At 59.5% G+C, this 21935-nt stretch overlaps 1 protein-coding gene across 1 annotated transcript; it reads right to left on the bottom strand.

Moving 5' to 3' along the window:
- Positions 1–9566: 9566 nt before the first annotated feature.
- On the bottom strand, positions 9567–13838 carry CRIP1 (cysteine rich protein 1). The gene is made up of 5 exons (XM_042785126.1): positions 13713–13838; positions 10632–10726; positions 10454–10511; positions 10276–10323; positions 9567–9918 (listed from the first exon to the last, which is right to left on the bottom strand). Exons 1-4 carry the CDS (start codon positions 13750–13752, stop codon positions 10283–10285), a joined length of 234 nt encoding a protein of 77 aa, XP_042641060.1. The 5' UTR covers positions 13753–13838; the 3' UTR covers positions 9567–9918; positions 10276–10282.
- Positions 13839–21935: the final 8097 nt, after the last annotated feature.

Genomic DNA, 21935 nt, shown 5'->3' with positions numbered 1-21935 from the left:
ACGTCACGCGTGGCCCGCCCCCCCCCCCCCCCAGCCTCTGTCCCTGGTTTCTTATAGCTGGCTGATCCTCCCGTTGCTTCTTCTCCCTGTGCCTCAGAGCAGAAAACATGCTTCTTGCCTCCCGTGGGGAATGACCTGAGCAAAAAACGCCCCGGGGGATGGGGATGACCACGTGCAGGTCACCCCATGCGAGGTGTGGCAGGCTCACCCTGATCCACGGCTGCGTCTCCTGCCCAGCCAAAAACCCCGTGTGAGTGCTGCAAGCTTCCCCCTACCCTTCCTGGCTGTAAGAGTTACCGCAAAACCTCGCTTCAGCTTCATCTGAAAATACGGCTCAGTTGCTGTCAGACCACGAAATCATTTCTCGGCTGATGGGAGAGCACACAGTTTTAGCAGCAGGGGATCGGCTGCAATCCCCATCTTCCCACCTTCCTCTCAGTTCCGCAGAGGTGATGCAGGTGGCTCGGGTCCCCAGGCATACGAACTCTTAATGGGAGCAATCCCAGAGATTAATCCTGGAGGAGGGCGGCGGTGGAAAAGCAGGCCTGCTGTTTGGGAGGCAGCCTGAGTCACCTCTTGGTTGGGGTTTACACTGCCCTGAGACAGATTCCCACTGCGGTCAGTACAGAGGGACAGCAACTGGTGTGTGCCGGGGAGACTGGTCTGCTCCACCAGCACAGTGGGGATCCTGCCTGTGACTATACATAAGACCTGCTCGAAACCTCCACTGATGTTGTTTTGGCCAATTACCCAGTTCATAACCCATTTAATGTGCTATCTAAAATGATGCTTTTCCCTTTATTTTCCCCAACATCTGAACTCCATGAAGCAACACATGAAATTCCTTCTGGTATGGAATGGCCTCTTGCAGCCAAACGGCTGCTCACAATGAGGAGAGAAATCGCACTGGTCCAACGAGACCTTCGGCAAAACCACTCTTGCTAATGTGAACTGCATTTGCACTCTTTCCCTCTGGTTGCTGCCTCTCCTGCCCCCCACCCCCGTGCTGGGGAGCACGGCCCTTCCCGACGCCGAGTGCTGCATTAGTGTTCTCCCAGTCCCGCGGATCCTGGCTGCTGCTCCAGCCGGCCCTGAAAGGACCCCTGGGTTTGAGTTATCCAGGCTTAAGGATTTTTAAAATATCTTCTCTAGCAGCTGTTGTCTCACATCCTCCTTTGTTCCTAACGGCCTGGAAACCATTTTCCTTATCCCTCATCCAGCTTTAGCTCAGCAATCTCTATCCAATTCTTTGCTCTCCATCCTAACAGGTTTGGCATCTCAACACAGTTCTATGCCTTTGGTTCCCGACAGCCCACAAAGTCCTTTTTTATTGCTCAGAGTCTTATCGGACCTGGATAATCCTCTGCTGTCTTTGGCATCCTTCTCAACTTTCCATACCTTGCTGCTATCGGACTCTGTCTGGTCCCTCCATGACACATCGCTTGTCTATTTTCCTGTCCCCGCTGCAGTCTCTGGGCAGGAGGACCTTCAGCTGGAGCCAATTTCCTGTGTTTTCTTGACCACTCCATAAACCCCGCTCAAAGCCATCCCTGTCCCCACACACATTCCTCTGTCTAGGCCTTTCTTCCCCAGGGCAGCTGCCTGCTTTGCCGCTGCTGAGACAAGGGTTCTCCTGCAGCATCATGCACACACCAGTGGGTGGTCCTGCCCATCACCCCTTCTCTGGGCTCCTGTCCCCTGGGCCAAAATGCCAAACCCTAGCCAGCGAGCATCATCACCCATCGCAGGAGCGGCAGCTGGGGCGCACGCCACCCCAACACGCCAAGTGCCCCCATGCCGCCTCTCCATCCTGCCCCATCTCCAGCCCCACGGCGCCCTGGAGCCGGGCTGGCCGCCGTCCCGGCCAGTGGCCCCCGGTCCCTGTCCCCACGGCTCCCCCGGCACGCAGCTCCATGGGCGCAGCTGACACAAGACGCCTGGCGCTGCCGGGGGGTTGGCACCCAGCCACGGGCGAGTCGGACGCCAGGCGACAAATCCCAGCCTCTCCGGCGCGGCACAGCATGGCGGGGGGCTCAGTCCCGGCCTGCGAGGCCCCACTTATCTGCTCTGCCGGCTGCCTGGGCGGTTTTCCCAGGGTGGGAGAAGCCAATGGTTTCCTGCTGCAGGGACGGTCCTTGTGCTGTGGACAGATGAAGGAGGTGACGGAGTGACACCCCCCGGCGCGCTGTCTCGGGAGGGATGGCGATGCCACCCCCTGGGAGCAGAGCCCCTGCCCCGCTGCATCCAGGCCACCCTCACCTCCCCCGTCCCCAGCCCTGGTCTGGCGGGGACCCACAGAGGCAAACAAGCAATGGCTGGCGTGATGTCAGCACACCACACTGATGTCACCGCGTGCGGGAGGCCACAGGAGATGGGTGGGAGCCTCCTGGATCCTCCGTATGGCAGGGGGGAAGCGGGACGGAGCTGGCTCATCAGCTGCTCCTCTGGGCCCCCCCAGCTCTGCCCGGCACCGCGGCAGTTTTGGGAGGAGCCGAGCTGCGGGGTGCCCCAGCGGCGAGCGTGGCGGTGGGGACCCCAATGGGAAGGGACGTCCCGGGTGGATAGCGAGAGGCCGGGGATGGTCCCGCTGGGGAGAGGCCACCGGGCTTCGCCCTCTCGGTTCCCGGGGCTCACGTGGTGCGGCGAGCCCGCCGTTCGGCACCGTGTGTCAGCTGGGGACATTTCCGCCCCGGGTGACTCAGCCGGGGCCGAGGGCGCCTGTTTGCACCCACGCCATGGCAACCCGCCGCCGCGGACCGCTGTTTGCGGCCGTTGCCAGAGATGACGGCCGCGTCCCATTGCCTCATGCAGATCGTATGCGATAACGGCGATCTCCGTTCACGCCGGCAGCAGCACAGCTTCCTGATATCACCTCAGTCTGCCCTGCCAAGGGGAAGGTGTGAGCTCTCCTCCTGGAAAAACAACTCCTTTACTCTCTTTTTTTTTTTTTTTTTTTTTTTTTTTAAATGCTTTTATCCCCATGAAGGTGCAAGCAGGAGCCAGCCTGTCTCTCAGCCAGGTCCCCAGGCTGCACATCGGTGCTTCCCACGCTCCACCGCCAGCTCGGGGCAGCCGGAGCTCCTCTCCACGCTCCTCTCCGCTCCTCCCTGCAGCAGCGGCGGTGGCTGAACAACAGGCATCAGAGCAGAGAGCAGCTGCTCTCCCTGCCTGTGCAAGGGAGGCTTTGGGCAGCCGTAGCAATTCACACCCTGAGCAGATCCAGCAGGCTGCACCGTTTCCGATCGCAAATGTTTCCAGCTCCTTCCCAACACTCTCCTGGCTCTTTTATACATGCACTCTCCCCCCTCAATGGGATGCTGCGTTAACCCGAGTTGGAAAAGGCACGGCTAGACAGCAGGGAAAACATCACGCCAGGAAGAAGGAGCAGGGCAGCACGGGGGCTGTGAACACAGGCTGCCCGCGCTGCTGGGCTGATCCTGCAGCGATGCTTGACCCCAGGCAAGAGTCAGGGATCACAGCTCCCACTGGGAAGGAGCAGCCCCAGCATCTGCTGCTGCTGCTGACCCGTTGTGGGCTCGTGTCTCCATCAGCCGAGCAGCCCTCCCTGGCTGGGGAGAGGATGGTGCTTTTCAAACTGGCCGCCCTGGGATCTCTGCTGATGGAGTCCAGCCCTCAGCATGCTCAGAGCAGCCACGTCAGGTTGCAAACAGGCATCTCCTTGCCAAAGAGCAACGAGCTGCCTTCTGGCACCATCCTCACCGGTGGGTGCAAGAGGTGCTGATATTGCTGGCATGGCCAGCACATGTTTAGCATGTCACGTAACAGTTACAGATCACCGGGTCCCCGAGAGGGACCATAACAGCGACACAAATCCTCTAGTGCAGATTTTCCTGAGCACAGTGAATTAGTCTGCATCAGGCCTGCATGGGCTGTAGCGCCAAAATTCAAGCTCCTCTCAGTTGGATGAATATGATAGGCATTGGCATTTCAAGCCCTCTGATGCAGGGTCTGCACTTTCAGTATGATAAGTGAATTGGGAAGGATTAGGAAAAAAAGAGATCTGAGACCTCGCAATTCTCTGTTCTTAGGGGTTTCACCCTTTCCTTTTTGCTGAAATAGCCAAGTTGACATTCCTCTGCATCAAGGGAAACTCCCTCTGCCTTCTTCCCCTCCTGGGCTTTTAACACAAGGCTCACCAAAGAGGGAGGCTTTGGTGGGAAGCTCTTACACCCTTCCCTCTTGAAACCCTCCCTGTTTCCTTGAAAATAACACAAGAGGCATGAAAGTCAAATGCAGCTCTAGTGCCTGATGCCAGCTTTTCTTCTTGGGTTCCCTGCTGGGGAAGGTCACCCAGGACCTGGCAAATGTTGCCAGGGCTCTTCGCACCCAGCTCCTCTGCAACACCAACACTGGATCATCAGCACCAGGGACGGGTGATGGTGGAGCAGCCTGTCCCCTCCCCTCCTTCCTCCCTGGTTATACCTCACTCTCCAGTACCATGATTCATGGTCCCATCCACTACTTGATACACCCCTGGCCCTCTCCCTTTCCCACAGCCCCTCTCCCTTCAGTATCTTCAGCAGCCTCACTATTTGCTGGAGATGTTGTTCCCCATCAGAAACAGGTTTTGACCCCCTTTTTGCCACCCCTGAAAAGTTGTTTCCGCTGGTGGGACGGGGCTTCCCCAACTCACTGCTTTGCAGAGCTGGGCTGGGAAGTCCCGTCTCACCACATGAGCTTGCAGAGCTCCTGCCGCCCAACATCAGCTGCACGGTCCCTCTTACCGTTGCCCAGACAAGAAGGAGATTTCTGAGGTGTTAGGAGATGGGCAAACACTTCCTCGACCTGAAAAATATCGAAGCTCTTTGACCTTAATACAAATCAGTCTTTAAAATACCCAAAGCGGTGGTGAACTGGGTACCAGCCAGTTACAGAGCAGCTTCATCCCCACAAGCCCCAAGCAGCAAAGAGCAGGAACCCCTGCAGCCACAGCCCCGGTGCCACACTCCCCCGGCCCTGCCTGCGCCCTGCCTGTCCCTGAAGGGGACACAGCTGTAATTGCAGAAACATGGGCAGGGAAACAAGTCACTCACCACCCCACGGCAAGTGCCTGGTCCCACCCATGCCTCAAGGGCTGCCGTGGCCCAGAGGGGATGGATCCTGCACGGATGAGACACAAAACCACCACACTGGAGGTGTCACATCGGTGTCCCCATCAGAGCTGGCAGGGGAGGGTCGGTGGCCCCGCCAGTGTCCCAGTGAGGCAGCGTTGAAGCAGACCCCCAGCTCCCCAGGACGTGTCAGCCCAGATGTGAGCTGCAGCTGTGTCCCACGGCCACGCTGGCAGGACACAGCCCTGTCCCTGGGCTGTGGATGCTGCTTTTGCTAAGGACAGCCCTGGGGAGCAATGCTGAGGGCAGCATCCTGCTGTAAGTCTTCCAGCCTCAGCCATCCCCATTGCCAGCTGCAGGCTCAGGGACACATCTGTTCCCTCCTTCAGATTAAGGTCTGACACATCTATGCTGGGAGGAAGATGCAGGGCCAGGCGACCCACACCGGCCCCTCCTGCCTGCATTCTGCCTTCACTGGGGGCTGAAGCAACACCCCCACCTCTTATAGATCAGCTAAAGGAGCTCCCAGCCCCCTTCGTGCTCCTCTCTCCTTTTTTCTTCTCTACAGAAAGCCGCAGAGCCAGGGCGGGGAACAGCAGCAGTTGAGCTTTTGAACCCATCCTGTTTCCTGTCCTCTGCCAAAAACCTCTTCTGCTTCCCTACCCAGGGCGTTGGGGCTCACCCACACCCAGCTGCCAGAGGAACGGGTGATGTTGTTTGGTATTTTTTGCCACAGTGATGAAGTGTTTATAGCAACCATCGCTCTGCAATCCACAAACTTCCGAAACAATGGCAGAGGAAGCACAGCCTCTTCTTCCAGGGTCAGCAATGGTGATGTTTCAGGTCACCGAAGTGGGAGACCTTCATGCTGGGCATCACCGCGCTGGAGATCACCCAACACCTTTTGCTGTCCCGGATGAGCACCCTGGGGCTGGGGCTGTGCCCTGACCCCACCTACGATGGCAGCGATATCCCCGTGGCTGCTGGCTGGTGACCAGGCGGGATGTGGGGGCTGCCAGACATCTCCTGAGGCTCCGCTCCCTGCCTCGAGCGGTGGGAGCAGCTGGTAGGGCACACGGAGCCGTCATCCCTTGGCTGCTCCCCAATAACGCTGGGATTTGCCCTGAGGATCCTGCTCTCAGCAGCTCCCCTGCTGCAGGAGCAGCACAGCCAGGGCATCGCCGCACCAGGAGGGGAGGGACCGTCCCTGCCTGTCCCCAGCTCCCATGGGGGCTCAGAGCCAAGAGCATCGCAGATGAGCTGCGCTGGAAGGCGTGCTGATGCCTGTCTGTGCAGCTCACGCTCCAGGACACAGAGATTTACTGTTCAACGGAGAAAAGATGGTGTCTGCTGACAGCCCACCTCCCCGGCGCGCCGGCTGCTGCCGAGCCTCACTGCGCATCGGATGGAGGCGCTTGGCTCGGGCGCGGATTTCCTATCCAAATGCAATACAGCTGTTTCTGCTTCCTCTCCAAAGACCGATGCGAGTTTTAAAAAATCAATTTATCATGTATTTTCTTTGACCAAGGCTCCCTGTGGATGTGACCCCTGCCTGAACTGCCCAACCTCACAGCATCAAGGCTGGAGCAGGCGGAGAGCGTGGCTTGTACAAGCACAGCACTGGGAGGGGAGGATCCTGACAGCAAGTCCTGGGGCTAAACACCATCTCAGTGGAAGTGCCTGTTGCAGGGCAGGCGGAGAAATAGGATAGTCAGAGGGAGCTTTTGGGGAATCAATACCCAAGGGCTTGTCTCCAGAGCTTGCCTGAGGGACTCCCAGGTTTTACCGCCCCAATCCCGACGCAGCATGAAACAAGGCAGCTGCAGGATTGGGTTTCGCTTCTTTGCAGGTTTCCTGAGGCTGCACAAACCTTGCACAACTGAGTTCCCATGTCCCTTCGTGCACCCAGAGCAGGGAGAGCTGTCGCCAGCCACCACACTCACACTGCAAATCATAGAATGTGTTGGAAGAGACCTTAAAGACCACCTAGTTCCAGCCCCCCTGCCATATGCCTCACCACCCCCACAGTAAAGTATTTCTTCCTTATATATATATATAATCTAAATCCATATAACCTAATATAATCTAAATCTACCCTCCTTCAGTTTAAAATCATTACCCCTCATCCTATCCCCACACCCCCTGATCAAGAGTCCCTCCCCACCTTCCCTGTCCCCCCTTTAAGCCCTGGGAGGCCGCTCGAAGGTCTCCCCGGAGCCTTCTCTTCTCCAGGCTGAACCCCCCCAACTCTCTCAGCCCGGCCTCCCAGGGGAGCTGCTCCAGCCCCCTCAGCATCCTCTTGGCCTCCTCTGGACCTGCTCAAGCAGGTCCGTGTCCTTCTGATGGGGGTCCCAGAGCTGGACACAGCACTGCAGGGGGGTGTCACAAGAGCAGAGGGGGAGAATCCCCTCCCTTGACCTGCTGGCCACGCTGCTCTGGATGCAGCCCAGGACGCGGTTGGCTTTCTGGGCTGCGAGCGCACATCACTGGCTCACAGTCAGTTTTCCATTCACTACTACCCCAAAGTTCTTCTCCGCAGGGCTGCTCTCAAGCCACTCATCACCCAGCCTGGATTTGTGCTTGGGATTGCTCCAACCCATGGGCAGGACCTTGCACTTGGCCTTGTTGAACTTCACGAGGGCCTCATCTTCTTGATCTTCCTGGTCGGGTGGCCTGTAGCAGACCCCCACTATAACATCACTTGTCCCTGCTCTCCCTTTAATACAAAGCAAAGGGCAGCCCCAGGCAGCACACTGCAAACAGCAACACACTGCTTCCTGCCCCAGCTGTGGCCACTGCCCATGGAAAGGGCTTTCAGCTGGAGGCCTGCATTGCCCCAGCCTCTCCCTGTGCAGCACTTGCTTTTCCATACCTCTCACTGGTTCCCTGCTCATCCCCGTTGACCTGGCCCCTTGCACCTGGAATTAGCTGCTCCTGAAAAGTTTTGATGCAGGGCCCTGTTGGGAAAGACCAGGAACCCAATTCACAGGTCCCTTTCCCAGCTGGACATATTTACGCAAATCCAGAGGATGACGAGGCTTGTGTTTGCCATTATTTACACTATCTCACTGGCAAGGTCAAGGCTGCCAAGATTATATCACTAGTTTGCTTTGAAGCAGAGGAAGCCCATGTCCCAGTGCCCCAGGGGTGGGCTGGGTGCCAGCAGTGGTGTCTCACTGGCTGGGAGCCGTGGGTGCTGGCACCCTTGGAGCGAGGGTACTGGTGGGAATGGGAGGGCAGGGGGCCCTAGGAGCCCTGGCTGGCTGAGAGGCGTGGTGGTGGCCAAACAGCCGGGGTTTGCCTTTGACACAGAGGCCTGTGTTTGTTGTGCTGAGTGGGAGGCGAGGCAGCGCCGGCTGGTCGGGTTTGTCCCACTGAAGCGTGCCTAGGGGGTGCAGAGCCTTAGAGCCTTTTGACATCAAGCACATGGCAAGATTTAAGATGCTTATCAGATCGGGTTGCTTTTGTCACCAAGGGTTTTGACATTGGACATGTACCTCTGACCCCTGAGGGTTTTGGCCAAGTCCCAGGAAGGCTGACGTGACAGTAAGATGCAGAGCAGTCTCTAAGGAAATGCATGCATAAACTGCAGACAAAAATATCCCAGTGCGTTATGAAGTATCTCTGAATATGTAAATGGGGTGGTTCAGGTTAGGAAAAGACATGGTTAAGAAACCATTTTAGAAACATCCCTCAAGTCAGTATCTTTTACATCAGTCAGTGCTGTTCTTCTAGAGGGGCAAAGAGGTTGAAACACAAAAGAGCAAAGCACTTGCGAGCCAGCTCTCGGTTTGTAACACTGCACCTTTGTTTTCCCACCGAGGGAGGCTGGCCCTGCCTCGCCGGTAATCTCCACCTTGTCTGGACTTTTCGTTTGGCTGCTCAGAGTGAAAGCGGCAAATATCGGGTTTTCCTGATGTGACAGTCAACTGCCTCCCAGCAAAACACCTCTCTGCTCCAACTGAGGGCTGCAAAGCGCCATCTCAGATCCACGAGCAACGAGCTGGGGGCTGCCCACGGGCATGGCTTTCCAGCGGGCCCTGCCAGGGGCTGGGACACGGCCAGGAGGCTGCTGAATGCCACCGACACCTCAGGCCAGCAGTCTCAGACCCTCCTCGTCCAGCAGCACTCTCATGACTCTGCTTTAACCTTGTGACAGCCACAGGCAACAAGAGGTGACTCACACAGACCCAGGGAGACCCCAACCCTGTCAAGCACTGGCATGACACCCACCACCCCTTCCCTTGGGGCACACTCAGCCCCAGTGCCCACAGCACCCAGGGGCTGGTCTTACCCCCCCCAGGGCTCAGGCAGCTCCTGGGGTGGGCAGCCAAGGGCAGGACCCCACACACACCAGGAGCAAAAGCACACAGAGCCATTACATGGTGTGGGGCTTGATCCAGAGGCCACGTGGGGTCCTTAAGCAAGCGGCAAGTGCTTCACAAGCGAGTCCTGTGGGACCCCCGTTACAGAGAACACAGCTGCTACACAGGGGAAGCATCTTTCGGTTTGGGTTTATTAAAGATTGGGAACACAACTGTGGGCCCAGCCACGAGAGCTGGGTGTCAGAAGCAGGGCTGGGTTTTAGCTGGAAGGGTGCGGCCTCCTCCCCAGGTGGCCTTCAGCAATACTGGCCAAATTTCCTATCTGCCAGGGGATCCCAACACCCCCACCCTGGCAGCGCTCTATCTGGAGCAGAGCCCCTCTCCGCACCAGCCCCAGCCTCAGTTACTTATTGCTTTTAATGCGCTAGTCTAGTACAGAGTGAATTAAAAACAAAAATGCATGTCTGTCGCGGTGCGTTTGTGCTGTCTTCGGGCTGTGCTGGGAACCCTGGCCGTCAGACCTGGAGAGGGATGGAAGAGAGGGGCGGGTGAAATCAGGCTGGGCTGGGAGCGGAGACATCCCAGGGGCAGCCGTGCTTCAGGACAGACCCTGTCTTTGCCGACAGGCCACAAAGCAAAAGCCTTTGGTGCCTGCTGCCGGAGCTAAGCGGGTGCTGACGGTCACTTGGGGTGGCAGAGAGGAGGAGCTGGCACCCAACAGGTTGCTCCCAAGCACCGGCACAAGGGCTGGGAGTCACAGCCAGCCCGGAGAGATGCTGCCGCCGTGTGCCTGCCTTCCCCGTGTGCCTGGAGGGGGACAGCCCCCGCCAGCCCACGGAGCCGGAGGCAGGAAGAGAGCTCCGAGGGGAGGCACCAACCTGGGGTTTACTTGAACGTGTGGCTCTCGGCTCCTCCCCGGCCGAACCCTGGAAGAGAGACAGAGCAGGGTCAGCATCGCCATGGGATGGCGAGCGCACCAGGGAATGCACCTCGCCGATATGGGAGCCCCGAGACCCCTTCCCCTCCCTCCCACAACCCCAGCCATGGCGACCCTACCTTTGGGCCCAAACAAGGCGGCATAACAGGGGTGGTTGCAGTATGGCTTGCCGTCATGCTGCAAGGAGAGAGAAAGAGCATCAGCCCCAACCGCCCTTCAGCCCCACCTCTGCCCGTCCCACTCCTCCTACAGCCCCTAGCTGCAAGGGACAGGGACCTCCTGGGCAGCAAACCTCACCTCTGCATGGCCTCCAGACGTCAGGGTCTTGTTGCACTTCTCACATCTCAAGCAGGGCCGGTGCCAGTCCTTCCCCAGAGAAGTCACCTTCTCAGCTGCCATGGAAATGGGATGGGTTAGTTGAAGCACTGAACAGGGACAAGAAGTCGATTTTGGCAGGTTGTCCTCCCTTTCGTCAACCCTAAGGAGGACATTTTTGGGCATTTTCTCAAGTTTATTTGCCCAGAACAGAGAGCACTGTGTTTCAAACCCAAGCGCTCACTGTGCACACACATCACCGTGCGCATCCAGGCGCCTGGATCTGAATCAGCGGTGCCATGCCCAGGGTGAACATCATTGCATCCACGCAGATGGACCGACTTCTATCCATCTCCCAAAGATCTGGGGACCTTCCCGCTTTCAACATCAGCCTTCAAGGGGTTGAATTTCTCCCCAGCCAGCTGGAGTCCAAGCGATCACTAGAGTTGGCAGAGGTGAAAGGGGGATGCTGGCGAGGACCGGGGAGGCAAAGCCGTGGCTGCACCCTGCCAACGCAAACCAGTCCCCTCCCACAACCAGCACTCTGGCCACAGCTCCAGTTCTGCGTGCACCATGGCAAACTGGAGTGGGGCTGGAACTTGGCTGGGGTTCAGGCGGCTGCGGGGGACGAGGGACAACATGCTGCTTGCTGGAGCCGGGACATGTTTACAGAGAGAAGGGGGAATACAGGGTGGCTTTTAATTGTGGCATGGAGGGGGAGGAGGGTATTTTCTGCAGACACATGTGCTCTTCATATTGGCAGCTGCGCTCCTGAGGATTTATTAAGTGATAAAGCAGAGCTTTCCACAGGAACCCTGTCAGAGCCAGGTCTGAGCACTCTCCCCATGCCTGCAAAAGGAGGTCGAGCAACAGGACTGAGCCGCTGCTGGCAGCGTGTGCACCAGGGGGGGGCCTCGGCAGCCTGAAGCACCTCTTCTTTGGAGTCCAAATATGCCCACAACAGCTTACGCAAGGAGCAAGCTGGCGGCTGCAGAGGTGGGAGCGGGGGCAGTGCCCAAATGTCACGAGGCAACCCCGCTGCCATCCCCCAGTGGCACAAAGAGCCTCCTGTGCCCGCAGCCCGGCGGGGGCTGCAGTGTCCTCCCCCCCCAGCAGCCGAAGGAGCCCGAGCCTGGCCTGCAGCAGGGCCCTCCCATCACAGGGTTTCTGGAAGGAGCTCAGCCTCCCCACCTCTTGCACAAGCATTTGCACCAACACTTGGGCAGGAGCTCTGCCAAGGCTTGCTGCAGCAGGGCCCTCCCAGCTCTCAGCCACGCAGGTGAGATTCCCCTGGAAAACTGGTGGCAGCCCTGCAAACCCCATCCCCAGTCCTCGTGGTATCATCTCCTCCTCACCCCTGCTTTCCACAGAGACGATCTGGCCCAAAGCAGCCCAAGGCACGCCCAAGGAGGACCACCGGGCTCCGAGAGCCCCGGGGTGCCCTGAAGCAGGGATTGCTCTGCCTCTTCTGCAAGCACTCCTTATCTCCAGGGTCTGAAATCAGGCAGCAAGCTCGGTCCTCCAGCAGCATTTGAACCCTCCTCAGTCTTTGTATCAACAGAGACTGTTTCATAAGAGCAGTCTGATAAGGACAGGGCCAAACCTCTCCTTGGTCAAACGGCCCCGTCTGGCACCTCCGCAGCCACACCAGCGGGCATGGCAAACCCAGTTCACCCCGACTGGCATCAAAGCAGATCCGCAGGGACATGGGAAAGGCAGACACTGGAACCAGCACCTTGGAAGCTCATAGTATCAAGCCATATGGATAAATGAGGTGCCCTGGGACCCTTGGTTGTAGGAGAGACCCTTGAACTGTATTGCGCCAAAACTCCACCTCAAAGCCTGGCTGCAAGCAGTGAGTTCAAGTTTAGGCAGAGATGTTCCCGAACCATAGGAACCATATCCCGAGCAGCCCTCCAGGCAGCACCCACGCCAGCCCCAGCACATGTCCCCAGGGTGGGCAACACTAACAGGCACAGCTGTTTGGCAGGGAGAGCAGCCCCCGTGTTTGAGCCTCCAATTTCTTTGGCAGAGCAGAAGTGGCAGTTGGGGCACGCACAGAAGCAGAGCAGAAATAAGGCAGAGAGAGCAGAAGTCAGTGATGGCACTCAGGTCCTAGATCCCTCATCTCTAGTAAATTAAAAAGCAGGTACTGTGTATAAGCTGCTCCCAGCAAACCCCCCTCAAGTTCAGCTAAACTGGGGAAGTGGGGAGGTCTGGCAGCCAGAGCTTGCCTGTTCCAGCAGCTGCTGCCAGCAGGGCAAGAGGCTCAAACCCCCCCAAATTTCCTCAGGTGGGACGGTGGGACCACGGCACCAGAAGGGGCAGGAACCTGGAGCTTCTGTGCCCCAGCTCAGAGGGAGGACACCCGCCTGAAGCCCAGTGAGATACAGCAGCACGACAAGGCTTGTGGCTTGCCTGCAACAGCAGCTTAAAAATAACACCCCAGGGCTGTCATCTCATGGTGCTAAACCACACAGGACAACATGTGGGCAACCCACTGGCCCAGGAACGTGCCCGAGGGCAGGATTTGCCCTTGGGAAGGTGCTTGCTTGCCTGCCCAGGCTTTCAGAGCAGCGGGCTGCTCTGGCTGGGCCTTTGGGCTCCAAGGTGGCCCAGGGCTGCGGGCGATGCTGGGAAGGGGCCAGCGCTGAGCTCCTGCGCTGCGCCGCGGCCCCGTCTGCAGGCTGGGGGTACCCACCGCAGCCCCACCCTGCAGCGGGGCACCTGCTTGGGTGGATTTACAGGGCCACCCACCCGGGGAAACCCAGGGACCCACAGCGCAGGGGCGAGCAACTTTGGGGCACCCTAAGAATCTGCGTTGCTGGAGCGCATAACATTGGGGCACCCAGGACCCACGGCGCTGGGGCACATGGGGACCTGAAAGCAACAGGGTGCCCCGGAGACGTGCAGTGCCGGGGTCCCCTGAGACCCAAAGCCCGGTGGGGTGCAGCATGGGGGCACCCCGGCTTAAGCAGCCCGACAGCCCTGGGGTCCCCGCGGGGTGGAGGCGGCCGGGGGGGGGGGGGGGGGGGGGGCGGGGGGAAAGCAGGAAGCCCTTACCGAAGTAGACCTCCTTCTGGCAGCGGGGGCACTTGGGCATGGTGTCGGCTGGGCTGGGCTCAGCTGGGCTCGGCTCAGCTGGGCTCGGCTCGCCGCTCGGACCGGCTGTGGGATGCTCCGCGCCGGCCCCGCCGGAGTCATTGCCCGGCCGCCCCGCCCAGATGTGCGGCCCCGCCCGCAGCTGGAGGCAGCCGCCCGGGGCACAGCCCTGCAGGGGCTCCCAGGGCGGGGCCCCGCACCCATTCCACTCTTTGCACCCCTTGCAGCCCTACACACACACCCCCCCCCCCGCACCCCTTGCCCCTGCAACCCCTCCACCTCTTTCTCCCTTTGCACCCCTGTGCCCTTTGCATCCTGCAGCCCTACACCCCTTGAGCCCCTATATCCACTGCGCCCCACACCCCCTGCACACCCCACACTCTGCAGCTCTGCCCCCCGAGTTGCTGCCTGCTCCCTGCCCATGCTCGTGCTGTGTGGGTGGCAGAGAGCCCCACTCTGAGTGGGGCTGGAGGGGTGATTGGCACCTGTCAATTAACCCCGCTCCGATAGAGATTCACAAGGCACTGACCATCAGGGCTCACCCCCTCAGAGCACAGATCCATTTCTCCCGAGGGAGCGTAAAGGTCGACCCTCAGGCAGTGTCTTCTGCCCATGGGGAAGTTTGGGGTATGAGATGAAGCAGGAAGGAGCTATGGGGCTGTAACCCACCTCTTGCAGGACCTCGGGAATGGCATGGGTGTGGGACGTGGCTCTGCTCACCATGGAGAGCCAGCCCATCTGCATCACCCAACTGTTGTCATCTTATTAGGAGCAAGGACTTGTTGTTCCTTAGTGCTTGGCTGCGAAGGAAATGAAAAGCCTATCCAAAGGTCTGTTTTGTATGAAACAATCCTCCCCAGGGCACGTTGCTGTGCTGCAAAGGTCACGAGGGCTTGTGAAACCCAGCACCAGGACGCCTAGCGTCTGCCTCCCAAAATGCAGGGCACCCCTCGCCCTCTCGCTGGCACGAACAGGGCTCTGTTGACACCGGAGCCCACCCGTGGGTGCAGGAGGAGGGGCAGCAAGCTGAGCCTGGAAGTGCTGCTCACGGTTCAGCTGGGGTTGCTTTACCACCCAGCCTGGTTCCAGCCTCCCTTCCCAGCAGGAGCCCTCGTCCCACTGCTGCCCGTGGTCCCGGGCTCACCCCACCTTCTGGCAGCCCCAACACAGGCTGGGGAGCCCCTTTGGCACGCTGCTGCAAGGGACATCACTGGGAAGCACCGGCTAAGGCGTGAGTCACACTGAGACGGTGCCTAACAGCATGGGAGGAGAGAGGTTTTGTGTGAGGGCTGCTGCCTCCACCGTGCCTCTTCCCTGTCCTTCCCACCCCGAGGCACCACACACATCCAAGCACCGTATTTCAGCCACACCACGTCCCCCTGCACTGAGCCGCAGCACCCCTACAAGTGCCCGGCTGCACTGCCCGGACCAAGACCCCCTCCCTGCACCATGCGGGGTGCAGCTGACACCCTGATGAAATATGGGTGGCAGGGCATGTCCTCTCCCCTCTCCAGCGGCCCTGCTTCCCCTCCCACATGGTGCCAGGCTGCTTTGAGGCCACTGCCCGGCTAGGATGGCCGTCTTCAGCTGCGCTCCCTTTTAAGGCAGGTTTTGTGCCAGCGGGCAGCTGAAAACTGGCTTCTCACAGGTCTCCTCTAACTGGCCCGGCCCTGCAGCCGGTCCCCACAGACTGCTCAGCCTGTGGCAGGAATGCTCCAGGGCAGCCCGTGTCCCCTCACGGCACCGCACGCTGACTGACCCAGCTGAAGCACAGCCCCGCCGCCCCCCTCCCCTGGGTTCCCCCATGCACTTACCGGAGACTTGCTCACACAACAGAGCGGGCACAAAACCGGCGGCAGCTCCCACGAAGCCGGCACCGCCGAGCCGCGCGCTGCTCCCTGCCAGCCCTGCCTGAACGGGGCTTTACGCCTGGCAGCCACCCCCCCACACCCCCCCCCCCCCCAGGCCCCCCCTGGTTTAGCCTGGCCAGCCCTGCTGCGGGGCCGTGCAAACCTTGGGCTACCTCCAGATCTCCTTCACGGAGGGGTGAGCCAAACCCTGGTGTCAGCGCGTGGTGCGCCGTGCAAACCTATGGGAATTATGGACAGCCAGTATCGGGGTGAAGGCTGCCATGGGGCAGTAGCCCCAGTTTCTATGTCCCACTGGGGCTGTCCGTGCATCCTGCTCGTCACCGCTACCCAGCTCTCACCCCAGCGATCGGTGGGCGCGCACGGGAGCAGGGCAGCACAGCAAAGCCATATGGCAGAGGCCCCTGGCAGGGAGGGAGGGCTGCAGGTGCTCCTGGAGCACGGCAGCACCTCAGGAGCCTGCGGGATGCAGCCTCTTGCTCATTTTACAGGGAGCAAGTCCATAAACACTCCTAATGCCGGTGTATGAAACCCATCGGCACGCCGCGGCAGGGCAATAAACCTGTGCAGGAGGGAGCTGGCTGGAAACGCTGCGGCAGCCCAACGTTTGGGGCCACCGCTCCTCCTGCCATTCAGGGCCCCCCCAGGAGCCGAAACCATACCGCAACCATCTGTGAGCTGTTTTGGGGTGGCAGTGAGCAGCAGCCAGCTTGTCCCTCTGTGGTGGGACACTGGCGACGGACAAATGGGCAAGGTCTGGCCCTGGGCAGACAGCCCCCGGGAGCAGCAGGAGAGGGGCAGGGGTGGCATCTTCAGCAAAGCCAGGTCCCAGCCAGAGCACCCCTTCAAAGCAAGGATCATTGCCTGCCAGGGAAACAATCCAGCCAACACCAAGGGGGAACAGCCTCCTCAGCAAACCACAGCGTTATCTTATCTGGAGACCTTGTTCCAGCTAATTTAACCATTAGAGCAGAGCACGCCTCAGCCGTCTGTGCCCTCTGATAGGAATCTGTGGGTGAGGCTCCATCACGGAGCATCAGGCGCCAGCGCTCCCCCATGGCATAGCAACGGCCCTCGGAAAAATCTGGGCTGTCCCACTTGTTTGTTTGGGTGGCGTTGTTATGGCCAGGGTCCCCTCCCCAGTGCCTCAGCGAGCGCCGGCAAGAGCCGGCACCGGCATCCCCAGGTCCATCTGCGGCATATTTGGTCCAAGGTCCTCACAGCCCGCCAAGGACCCCTTAAGTTTCCCAAGGTCTTGGGGCAGGGTTGCAAGGAGAGAGCTCCCAGGCACGCCAGAGCTGCGGGCACACGCTGCCTGCCCAAATATGCCCCTCAAGCAACTTGGCCCCTGGTGATTACACCGGAGTAATGACTGGAAAAGTCCCTGACATTTTAGCAGGCAGGGCGGGTAACATAAGCTGATTTGGGTTTGTTTTGCTAACACAGCGAGAAAAAACAGCTATTTCCGTGTAGCATACCAGCCGATCTGCCAGGGCTGCAGCTCCCGGCTCCCCTCCTGCCCCCCTCACAGGAGCAGGGCAGGGGCTCCCACGCCTCTCATGTCACGGCCCCCCAGCATGCTTGCACAGCAGGGAGATGATGCACTGGTGAAGGCACCACCCCGGGACTGGTGGCACCCTGGCCCAGCGTCTTCCAAGCACTCGCACAACTGCAAGTCCTGCAAAATATCCCTCCCTGGACATATTTCAGCCCGCGCTTGTGCAAGTCAAGGGCCCGCTCAGCCAGGATGATTTGTTGTAAAATATGCAATGCCCAGCTCTGCGTGGGACTCTAATTTGACAAGAAAATTACAGGGTGGCTTAAAAAAGGCCCGGCAGAGGCTAGGGGGAGCTGCCAGATGTGTGATCCCATCAAAAGGCCCACAAGGTGCCAGCACCGTGGCTCTGAGAAGTGGGACAGGGTGCATGCGCCACGGCGGGGGGGCTGGCACACACCCCCCACCCCCCCCAAACTCACCTTCCATCACCTCTGGATTTTCAGGCAGCTAATCCCATTACTGGCCAGCCAGGAAAACAACAGCACGAAGGCGGCTGTCAGAGCAAATTACACCCTGAGGAAAAACTCTGGGGTACGTCTTCATAAAGCTGACAGGCGGCCGACGGCTGGGAGTAATTGGGAACAGGACGGCAGGGAGAAAGGGAGTGCGGGAGCGGGGGGGCTTGGGGAAGGGGCTCGGAAAGCTGGGGGATGCTGTCAGGGGAGCCCAGCACACCTGCCAACACGCTGCCACGAGCACTGTAAAGCCCCGAAGGGTTTGAGCCTGCGAAACAGGCTCACTGCCATGCCAAAAGCTGTGCTCGCTGCCCTCCTGAATGTGGTGCAGGGTCCGTCCCCGCCGCAGGCCCCGGCAATCACACGGCTGTTTCTAGCAGAAACTGTAAAAATATTTCCAGCCCGGTTAAGGGAGCTGGCTGCCCGCAACAGTCACTTGTCAGGTCAGCTCTCAGCCTCAAGAGCCAGGGCGTAAATGATTATCACGCGGTTAATATTACACTGCACGAGCAACAGCAAACAGGGGAGCCCCCGGCCAGCTCCCGGCTCGGCGCAGGGACTCGGTGGGGACGGGGTGAGCCCTGCTGCCAGGAGAGCGTGGGGCTGCCCACGCAGGGCCCTGCCGGGGATGCATCTGGGATTTCCATCTGTGGGACAGAGTACGGTAGCCCTCACCCGCCTCTCCAACCCCTCCAAGTCCCGGCTACATGGAAAATGTCCTCTGATTTCATCCAGGCACCGTTCCCTCGGACTCCCTGCGTACAGTCTGGCCAAAGTCTCCGCTACCATCTGCTCTTTTCTTCAAGCTTTCCATTAGCGGCAGCACAAGGAAACCTCCTGGCTAAATCCTGCCGGGGAGGGTTTGGTGCATTTTCCTGGCACGGCCCCAGCTGTTTCTGTTGTGGCTATCGAATCCAGCCAGGATCGCTGAGGAAGCAACGCCCGCCGCTTTGGGAAGCTGCCCAGCACCCGTGAGGCATCGTCTCTGCCTGCCAGGGAGATGAGATGCACATCCGTGATGGGGGCTGGTGGGGAGCGTGGGCGCTGCTCAGGGGCTGCTGGTGGGGGACCAGCACCAGGGATCACCTCCCCAGCCCTGCCCTGGCACCGGGCACTCGCCCAGTGGCACCATTTGCCCTGGGCTGGGTCTCGGCTGTCGACACCACACCTTTTATTCCTGGTTAAACATTCACTGGAGGCGAGGTGAAAGGGAAGGGGTGCAACGGTGTTTGTTCTCTCTGTCAGCACGCTGCTCAGCGTGGCCGTGACGTGGTGGTGGCGCAGGGAGGGGAGAGGGGTACAGCTGCTCCGCTCTGCCTTACCCAAGCAAGATGAAGGGTCGGGACAGAGCAAGAGAGAGGAGCTGCAGGTTTGCACACCTCTGTCCCACCAGCACAGGTATCCTTCCCCCAGCAAGCAGCCCCAGGGCACGCCGGCACCTTCCTCACCAGTGCCATGGCCGGAGCCTGCACCAGCAGCTCTCGCTGCACGACAGCCCGGTACGCTGCACTGGCAGGGGGATTTACAGCCCAAATGCTCCTCTGCTTGCTTTCCTGCTGTTCCTCCTCCCTCCAGTATTTACACCCTCTCCAATATTTACACCCTCTCCAATATTTACACCTAGTACCTTAACCTCCCCCCGGGGCCAAGCCAGGGAGAGCCACATGACTGACTTCAGGGAATATCGGAGCCGGTTCTTGGCCCTCGTGGAAACAAGCTGTGCTCACCGCGTCGCTTTTAATATCCCATTTTAAATCACATCTTCCAGCACTTCATCCCTCTTGGCTCCTATTCATTGACTTCCCAGCAAATGCTTTAAATCTGTCTTGCTTCGCTGCCCAGCTGTGCTGCTCCAGCCGCCGGCATGTCAGAGCTGTGCTGCCAGCCACAGCCCTGCTGTCCTGCCACCTCCCTGCATTTTGGGAGCCCCTCCACACTGTGACGGTTGCATCTCCCTTCCCTGCAGGGACTAGCTCAGATGTTGCAGCACAGGGCTGCCCTCACCCTTCCTACCCCCAGCAAGGCCCTCCCCGGTGTTTTTCGTGTGTGCAGCCCGCCGTGCCCCGCTCTTTGTACACTCACCGGTCCCTTTTCTGACTCACTAACGACAGCGCAAGTGATGCGGCCCCGTTTCTGGTGGCATGGGGGCCCTCAGCCTTCTGCTGAGAAGTACCACTGGGTGACAATCCTGCTCCTCCCACAGCTCAGGGCACCCATCACCCAGACTGCCCTCAGAACAGGCTGACCACTGGCACCTCCTGGCAGCTGGTGGGATCTCTGCCCTGCGCCCAGCGAGGAGCAGCAAGGCACGGCTCCCAGGAAAGCCCGCAAGGGTAATTGCCCAGGACAAGTTCACAGGGTTTGGGGGATTTCCAAGCAAAGCTGCATCCACTTTGTTCTCTATTTTCCTCTGTACCCTGGAGAGCATGTCTGCAATCACCAGAGCCCTCCAAGTTTTTTATCCCACTAGCAAGTCCGATCTCAAAAAAAAAAAAAAAAAAAAAATTGACATCCCCAAGGGGAAGGATTTTTTCTGAGACTCAAGTAAAGAAGCATTTTCAGCTCACATACGCCTCCCAAAAATAAATACAAAAATGCAGCAAGGATTAGAGGCCAGAGATGCTCCCTCTGCTCAAACAAAGTGCCACACTGCTGCGTCGGTGTCCCGGTCTCCACACCGACCTGGCTGTGCAGGGACAGCCCTGACGCCTCAGCACACACACAGATAACTCCACATGGGATCCCAAAGCCCTGCTACATCCTTCAGCTTCCCGGACTTAACACCTGACCTGTGGGTACCCACTGTACCTGAGGGGCCACCTTCAGCCTTGAGGGGTGCCCAGCCCCCCCATCACATCGAGGAGGGGGACAGTGAAGAGACATGACTCACCTGGAGCCTGAGCAGCCCGGCTGCCCACTTTGGGGTAGCAGGAAGCTGTGATGGATGCAGGCTTCCCAGCACGCCCATGCACAGCAGAGCTGAATTTTGTCTATTTTTAATTTCATTGCATTCCCCCAATAAAACTCTCATGAGGAAACGAAAATGTAAGCAAAAAAAGAAAGGAGGGGGAAGAAAAAAAAAAAGCCAACCCGAAACCAAAATAAAATCTGGTGGTTGATGGCTGCTGCCTGGGAGCGGGCAGCAGCTGAGGTGCTGTACCCGTATCCCTTCACACCCAGAACTAACCCAGGTATGAGCCATCAGGGCACCGTCTCCCACCCCTGCCACCCCAAATTGCCTCCCTCCCTGTCTCAAGGCCACTGGCTTAACTAGTCCCAGCAGCCCTGCACCAGCTCCCCACCATCCCACCCCGGCCACGTTCTCGGTCTCAGGTGAGGCCCCGGCTGTGCCCGGGTCCCCCCTGCAGCGAGCATCCTGCCCGGGGGCCTGGGGGAGGGAGCCAGCTGCTTGGCCCCCCCCTGCCCCGCATCGAGGGACCGGTGCCCACGGCAGGGATGCTGTTTGGGCTGCTGGGCCAGTCGGGGTGCACGGCACAGGGCCGGAGGAGTGCTGGGGAGGATAATCAACCTGTGCAGACTGTCAGGGAAATTCCCTGCTGCAGGAGATTGCTACAGGCTAGCAAAAAAGCTGGCACATTAATCTCGTTAATTAATCATGGTAAATAAGGGTTGCAAGGAGAGCTGGATTCATGCCCAGGGCTTTGCTGGCAGCTGTGCCAGATCCCAGATGGGCGATGGGGGGACCCCCACCCCCCCCTCCCCCCAGCACTGCTGCTGCTATGTGGGGCAAAGTTTGGCTGCGAGGGCCCAGCTCTCTGCTGCGGCTCAGGGAAGGAGCTGGCAGAGTGACCCCGCTCTGATTTACACAGCGGCCTCGTCCCCTACAGCATCAGAGGGGTCAAGTCTCTATAGAAACCCTGCCAAAACACAAACACAGAGCCCGTTCCCCAACCCCAGGAGCTGCGTGGCCGAGCCCTCCATGTCTGGGAAAAGGCTGCATGTCGCTGGGATCGCTGCCGGGAGAGGGAAAACCAGCAGCTCCTGAGCCCGGAGGATGCCACTGCGGCCCAACGCTGCCCGCGATGCTGCGCAGTGCCCGGGCGAGGGGCGAGGCCGGCGGCTGTGGCCGGTGCCCACCCACCCCACTCCTGCACCGTGACAAGCAGCTCTGGGGCTGAGGCTGCTACAAGGACGTTGCAGCGGGCACCAGGTCCCTGTTTTCCCCAGCAAACGGGGCAGGCGGGGGTGCCTGCGTCCCCAGGGGGGGGGGCCCAGCCATCAGGCAGCCCAAGGGGGCTCTTGCAAGAACCTGCCAGAGGGGATGAGCCAGAGCAGCGGTTCC

The sequence above is a fragment of the Tyto alba genome, unplaced genomic scaffold (assembly GCF_018691265.1).
Source record: "Tyto alba isolate M040663 unplaced genomic scaffold, T.alba_DEE_v4.0 Super-Scaffold_1000006, whole genome shotgun sequence".
Taxonomy (NCBI): domain Eukaryota; kingdom Metazoa; phylum Chordata; class Aves; order Strigiformes; family Tytonidae; genus Tyto; species Tyto alba.
The sequence above is the reverse complement of the archived record's forward strand: the minus strand, read 5'-3'. Positions and strand labels throughout refer to the sequence as shown.

Coding starts and splice junctions, on each gene's coding strand:
- CRIP1 (XM_042785126.1), bottom strand. CDS start 13,752: ATGCCCAAGTGCCCCCGCTGCCAGAAGGAGGTCTACTTCG. Junction 10,727..13,712: donor CCAGAAGGAGGTCTACTTCG/GTAAGGGCTTCC, acceptor TTTCCATGGCAG/CTGAGAAGGTGACTTCTCTG. Junction 10,512..10,631: donor CGTCTGGAGGCCATGCAGAG/GTGAGGTTTGCT, acceptor CTCTCCTTGCAG/CATGACGGCAAGCCATACTG.